The 7,411-nt window shown below is 41.4% G+C and overlaps 1 protein-coding gene across 1 annotated transcript; it reads right to left on the reverse strand.

Moving 5' to 3' along the window:
* Window positions 1-4,632: 4,632 nt before the first annotated feature.
* LOC129861772 (B-cell receptor CD22-like) lies at window positions 4,633-6,794 on the reverse strand. Its single transcript, XM_055932926.1, has one exon. The coding sequence runs from the start codon at window positions 6,357-6,359 to the stop codon at window positions 5,088-5,090; it is 1,272 nt and encodes a 423-aa protein (XP_055788901.1). The 5' UTR covers window positions 6,360-6,794; the 3' UTR covers window positions 4,633-5,087.
* Window positions 6,795-7,411: the final 617 nt, after the last annotated feature.

Here is a 7,411-nt window from a genome sequence, read left to right on the forward strand (position 1 = left end):
TTTGCTGGAAGTTTTCTTCTTGAAACTCAGTATTTTATGTTGTGCTGTTGAAACATAACTTGTCATAGCTTTGGTCTTAAAAGCTTTTCCTTACTCCAGTCGTCACCCCTTTGGTAGAGAGGAGCTGGTAATACTGCTTGATCATTCCAGTAATACTACTACTACTGCTACTACTAATTTGGTGGGTGCTTATTTGTCTCATTTCACAAGTGTGTATTTATATGTGTGTGAATTGGAAATGTGTTTTTTGCATATCCAAACTCCCCCTGAGACGCCCTCGGAGACTGGGGTCAATGCCAGGGTCTGCCATTATCAACGGCAATCCTGGAGCAATTCATTGTTCACCTTCAAGGTCCAGAGTTGAGGGATCTAGAATGTCATTGTATGCTGTAGAGTTAAGATTTCCCTTCACTGGCACTAAGGAGCCTAGCCCAAACCATGAAAAACAGCCCCAGACCATGATTCCTCCTCCACCAATCTTTACAGTTGGCACTATTCATTGGGGCAGGTTGCGTTTTACTTGGCATCAGCCAAACCCAGATTCGTCCGTTGGACTGCCAGATGGTGTAGTTTCCACTGCTCCAATGGCGGCGAGCTTTACACCACTCCAGCCGACACTTGGCATTGCGCATGGTGATCTTAGGCTTGTGTGCGGCTGCTCGGCCATGGAAACTCATTTCATGAAGCTCCTGACGAACTATTATTGTGCTGACGTTGCTTCCAGAGGCAGTTTGGGACTCTGTAGTGAGTGTTGCAACCGAGGACTCCCATTCTGTGAGCTTGTGTGGCCTTCCTCTTAGCGGCTGAGCCGTTGTTGCTCCTAGACGTTTCCACTTCACAATAACAGCACTTACAGTTGACCGGGGCAGCTCTAGCAGGGCAGAAATTTGACGACTGACTTGTTGGAGTGGTGGCATTCTATGACGGTGCCACGTTGAAATTCACTGAACTCTTCAGTTACGTGCCATTTGAATGCCAAGTTTTGTCTATGGAGATTGCAAGGTTGTGTGCTTGATTTTATACACCTGTCAGCAACGGGTGTGGCTGAAATAGCCGAATCAACTAATTTGAAGGGGTGTCCACAACTTGTGGTTGTGTAGTGTATGTCAAATTTCCATTTTCTTGATTAAACAAAATAGAGGTGTTGGTAATAGTATGAAATTGATTCGTGAGAATGATTTATGCATGTTTGAGCGTACTCTTTTGCTTCAGGATTATGTACCCGCCAGGCATTAATGAGGTTGTAATCCGAGTATATTCTGGAGAGCCTTGGTTGCATGTGGATTGTAGTTGGTCTTATTAGATTTGTCCCGCATGTCCAAAATGGTATTCATGTTTGTCCCAATAAACAGATGGAATTCAGTTCATTCTAACAGTATGCTGTTCAGAGAATCAAAAACATAGGTTGATATGAATTTGGAGCGTATACATTAAAGGACAATTTCTTTCCATTATGGATACATTTAAGGAAAGTGATTCTTCTTTCTTGATCTTCTCCTTTACCTAATATGGTAATTTTGAGTGTCTTATACAGTACCAGTGAAAAGTTCTGACACACCTACTCATTCAAGGGTTTTTCTTTATTTTTTTAACCTTTTTCTACATTGTAGAGTAATAGTGAAGACATCAAAACTATGAAATAACATCGTTTTGATGTAACACAATCATGTAGTAACCAAAAAAGTGTTAAACAAATTCTTCAAAGTGGCCATCCTTTGCCTTGATGACAGCTTTGCACACTCTTGGCTTTCTCTCAACCAGTTCCCACATATGCTGAGCACTTGTTGGCTGCTTTTCCTTCACTCTGGGGTCCAAACCATCTCAATTAGGTTGAGTTCAGGTGATTGTGGAGGCCAGGTCATCTGATGCAGCACTCCATCACTATCCTCCTTGGTCAAATAGCCCTTACACAGCCTAAGCAAACCAGATGGGATGGCGTATCGCTGCGGAATGCTGTGTTAGCCATGTTGGTTAAGTGTGCCTTGAATTCTAAATAAATCACCAACATTGTCATCAGCAAAGCACCATCCCACCTCCTCTGTGCTTCACAGTGGGAACCACGCATGCAGAGATCTTCCATTCATTTTTGGAACCAAAAATCTTAAATTTGGACTCATCAGACCAAAGGACAGATTTCCACCGGTCTAATGTCCATTGCTCGTGTTTCTTGGACCATGCAAGTCTCTTCTTCTTATTGGTGCCCTTTAGTAGTGGTTTCTTTGCAGCAGTTCGACCATGAAGGCCTGATTCATGCAGTCTCCTCTGAACAGTTGATGTTAAGATGTGTCTTACTTTATATTTGGGCTGCAATTTCTGAGGCTAGTAACTCTAATGAACTCTGGGTCTTCCTTTCCTGTGGCGGACCTGATGAGAGCCAGTTTCATCATAGCGCTTGAGGGTTTTTGCGACTGCGCTTGAAGAAACTTTCAAAGTTCTTGAAGTTTTCCGTATTGACTGACCTATATGTCTTCCGTATTGACTGACATTCATGGACTGTCATTTCTCTTTGCTTATTTGAGCTGTTCTTGCCATAATATAGACTTGCTCTGTATACCACCGCTACCTTGTCACAACACAACTGATTGGCTCAAATGCATTACAAAGGAAAGAACTTCCACAAATGAACTTTTAATAAGGTACACCTGTTCATTGAAATACATTCCAGGTGACTACCTCATGAAGCTGGTTGAGAGAATTCCTAGAGTGTGGAAAGCTGTCAACAAGCTAAAGGGTGGCTATTTGTTTAACACTTTTTTGGTTACTACACGATTCCATATGTGTTATTTCATAGTTTTGATGTCTACAATGTAGAAAATAGTAAAAATAAAGAAAAATCCTTGAATTAGTAGATGTTCTCAAAATTTTGACTAGTACTGTACATTTATAATGACATCTTTTAGTTTTGTTTGGGGCTGCTGAAAAAGCAGATAGTTTGTACAAATGGTTCTCTATTCTATGTGAGTCCTTTTGGTGCATCTTTATATAGACATCTGACCAGCCTCTTCTAATGTCTAACAGATCACCCTCATCATTTAGCATACCAGCGATTGTGTCAAGATTCTGTTCAGATGCTCGATTACGTTTTCTTACTGCCAGCCAGGATGTAGCCCAATATTGAATGGACCATGTTTTCAGCTTCATCAGGCCTTGTCACTAGAGATCCCCCATCACCTGGCTGTGCCAATTCCTTGGTTTACCTTTGTTGCCAAGAAACTTGATCCTAAAGATTCCGCTAGGATATCATTGCACAAGGGAGGTTTTGTTTACCTGCACAGGCGTTGATACTGTACAGAACTAGAGATGAGTCACGAATGTACTGTTCTTTGATAGCTACAGTAGCTGACTAAACTAAATTCTTGCCCTAGAGCAATAAGGCTTCCAATGTCTTATGTGTTCATAGAATTTGATACCAGGGGATATGTTTAAAAGCAATATTGTGTTTGAACTTCAATCAATTTCTTGAGGCAAATTGCCTTTTTTTCAATGTGATCATGGCATCAGAAAATGTAGTGTTGTATGATTGACCATTTAGTCTTTCCTAACGTAGTCAGCTTCAACTAAACTGTTGTCTTTTAGTGGAGAAGACCACTACTGTTTTGAACTGCATTTGGCCTTGACCTTGAACTGTATGTAATAAAGTAAGAAAATAATGTCAACCTCTCCTAAATAATTAATGAGTCATAATACCCTGCAGGTTGACGTTTATTGGGAGGAATGTTGTCCCTGAGGCAGAGCTGAGCGATTCCCAGTAGATGGGCCTGCTGCAAAGAAAAAATTGCCTATATATTGTACAAATTCATGAAAACAAAAATGTGCCTTTTGTCTTAATTTAATGTTAGGTTTATTCATAAGGTTAGCAGTGTGGTTAAGGTTAGGTTTAAAATCAGATTGTATGACTTTGTGGCTGTGCCTCCACTACATGAGTCATCCCAATAAATGCCAATATGCTCTAAATCTCTTGGTTTAACCGAGAAAATGCTGACCTGAATGTAGTGGTGTTGACTTCTAGACAGAAATGTAATAATTAATGAATGTATTAAATAATTAATAAAGGAATGGATCCCTACTATAAAATGATTTCAGTTAATCACTGGCCACTCATTCTTAAAACCCATGATGGTCAAAATGCTCCAGAATGCTCCTTTCAACTCTTTAATGAGAAACACCAGGCTCGTTGCCACCAAGTCAGATGGGAGATCTGTGACAATTGTGAGATTGAGTCCCTAACAGTGTAATGACCGTTTTGCATGAATCCATGTTATTTTATTTCTCTGAATCAAGATTCATATCAGGTAGATGGGAAACCCTGTGCTGGAACAGCTGGCAGCTGCAGCCTGGGAACCGTGGTCCGTGCTGAGGGCTGAGTCACTACTGAGCCTGCCCAGTGGGAGTAAGACCCCTTGGCAGGGTAAACAGGATCCACAGGCTCAGGGACTTAAGACAGTAGCACAGTGGGATGCTTTGATGCAAGCAAGCAGAATGCACGCACACAGACACTCACTTTATTCATTTTAAAAAATCAATTGCATTTAAAAACATGGGCTTATTTACAACATTATGTAACTTACACTAAACTACAGTTATCACAAATCATTTGAGAATAAAATAAGTATAAATATTATGATACTTTATATTTTACATATTTTTTCAGTAAGGTACATTTATCTCTGATAGCAGCAAAATAAATAACTTCTAACACGATAAAAGCAAATCCTTTAGGGAAAGTACAGAAGCATAATCTTGGGACAGTTGTCCATTTATTAATACATCATTTCAATTACAGCTTTTAATAATTTGAATAATGAATAATAAATTAAAGCTCAATAACCTCATCCCAAAGAAATCTATATAATGTACAGTAATAGCAAGAGCGTATGTGAGGTCTAGGTTGCTTTGATACCATAGGTCTCTGCCAAATGCCTTCAGTCCAGGCTCTGTGGTGGTTCTACTCTCAGGATGGTCTCATACACTGGGATTTGATCCTCTCTCTGAAGGTCTGTGTGTGTTACACCTTCCTGTTTGTCATTTTCAGGGGACTTGATGTTGATCAGAGCTGTGTACGTGTCACTGGTGGTGCCCCTTAAATCTTAATTTTCAGGGGACTTGATGTTGATCAGAGCTGTGTATGTGTCACTGGTGGTGCCCCTTAAATCTTCATTTTCAGGGGACTTGATGTTGATCAGAGCTGTGTACGTGTCACTGTTAGGGTCAGGATGGACATGGATACTGTGTGTGTCCGTTATGGAATGATCACTTCCTCTGAATCTTCTCTTCAGCATGCAGTAGGTGAAGACAAGCGCTGCAGCAGCCAAAACAGCTCCCATCCCTACCCCCACTACAGGAGCCCAAATTAAAGCAACAGGAATATAAATAGGAATGAGACTGGAATTCTCTCCCCCTAAAATGTTCCGTGCCTCACAGTAGTATTCTCCACTGTCTTCAGAGCTGATTTTAGTAATAGTATAACTCTGCCCTGAAGCTTTTGGTGAAGTTACGTTTCTCTTCAACCAGGTGTAATTCTGTACAGGTGGGTTGGCATCACTGTTGCATGTCAGAGTCACTGAACTGCCCTCCACTATCTTACCAGAGGGACTGACTGACACTGAGGTGCTCTTTGGTTTGTATCTGACTGTGAGAGTCACTTCCGGAGAGTGGAGATTATCATGGCCATCTACAGCACAGAAGTAGCCGCCTGCATTGTCATTGCTGACTGGGTTTAGGTACAGGCTGTTGGAGTGTGGATAGTTGTTTGGTATAGGCTGTCCATTCTTATACCAAATAAAGGCTTTGTTTGGACCCAGTGTACATTTGGTTCTACATCTCAGTATGGCACTCTCCCCTTCTGACACAGATGTGGGATCCAACTCCAATAGGACATCTGTGACAGTCAGCAATACAGGAGTTCCAGCAAACTTCCCTCCTAAAATGGTTCTGAGCCTGAACCTGTACTCAGCTGAGTCACTCATTCTCAGACCTGTGAATCTCAGGGTACAGTCATTCTCCTTATTTCCAGGAATACGGTACTCCACACGACCCACATACTTTGGGTCCTGGCTCAGATCTTCAGGCTCCCCTTTAGTCCTCCATGTATTAGACCAGAATGCTTTACTGATCTGGGGGTTGTTGGGATATGTGTAAGTGCAGGAAATGTCCACTGATGTCCCCTTTAAGGCACACACATTTCTATTGACAGTAGTAACACTCTGACAGTTGTGACCGTGAACACACACTGCAAGAGAGTGGAGATTCTCATGGCCTTTTACAGCACAGGAGTAGCTGCCTGCATAATTACTGCTGACTAAGTATCGGTACCAGGGAAAGATGTCTTCTTGTAGATATTGTCCATTCATGTACCACATATAGGTGGGGTTGTCACTCAGAGGGCAGGTGGTGCTACAGGTCAGTGTCAGTTTCTGACTTCCGGTCACCTTCACCTGCAGGCCTGTGATGGAAAGAGCTATTCCCGGTAAGCTATAACCCAACTCTGAAGTCTGTTTATGAAACGAGAAGCGATACTCAGCTGAGTCTTCCTCTCTCAGGTCTGTGATTCTCAGAGTGGAGTGACAACTTTCTGTTCCAGGGTACTTCACACGACCTGAATACCCTGAGTCTTCTGTTAGGTCCTCTGGGATCAAATTTTCTCTCCACCTATCACTTTGTTTGGCACTAAACCAGAATGTTGATGTGACTAAATATCCACTGGGATATGTGTAAAAGCAGGTTAGGTCCACCGATGAACCTTTCAAGATACAGATTTGCTTCCGAGTGTAAGACACACTCCATCCATTGTGGGCCAGTTTCACTGCAACACAATCACACAACATAAGGCCTATTTTCTTCATTTTTTAAGATAAGCATGAAATAGGCATGGTCTAATTGACTCAACCAAAGACACATATCTAAGTTTAGCTTTCTTAATGAACCAGAAAATCCATCGCTATTTCTGGTTGTTTATCAAAGTTAGCTGCCTTGCTCATTGAACCTGCTTTGTAGTATACAGTACCCCTACGCACATACTATAAGCATGACAACATCCTAATTCTTCCAATGTGATGTCGACACTACATTTTCTGTGGTGTGTGTGGTTGGAAACAACAGATAAACATTACTCAGAGAAGAGTGAAGGACAATGTAAGTGACACTGGGCACACTAGAAGAACATTTAGAAGCATCTTATTCTGATTGTTTTATGATATTTGTCTGTAGGTCACACAACAATACTGATCAAAAGGAGAAATATAGTGCTGTTATTTACCATACCTCCCACAGAGAAGAGAAAAGCCATGAACACACTTCCTGATTTTGTTACGGCCATGTTTCACATCCTGCAATCAGAGAAATTAAATCAAAATAGACAATAAAACACACTTTATAAGTGTTGAATAACCTGCCACCTAAATTAAGGGGAGAA

This window comes from Salvelinus fontinalis, chromosome 9 (assembly GCF_029448725.1).
Source record: "Salvelinus fontinalis isolate EN_2023a chromosome 9, ASM2944872v1, whole genome shotgun sequence".
Classification (NCBI taxonomy): Eukaryota; Metazoa; Chordata; class Actinopteri; order Salmoniformes; family Salmonidae; genus Salvelinus; species Salvelinus fontinalis.

Bases quoted from the DNA above. Each gene is read 5' to 3' on its own strand.
- LOC129861772 (XM_055932926.1), bottom strand. From the start codon at position 6,359: ATGTGGTACATGAATGGACAATATCTACAAGAAGACATCTTTCCCTGG.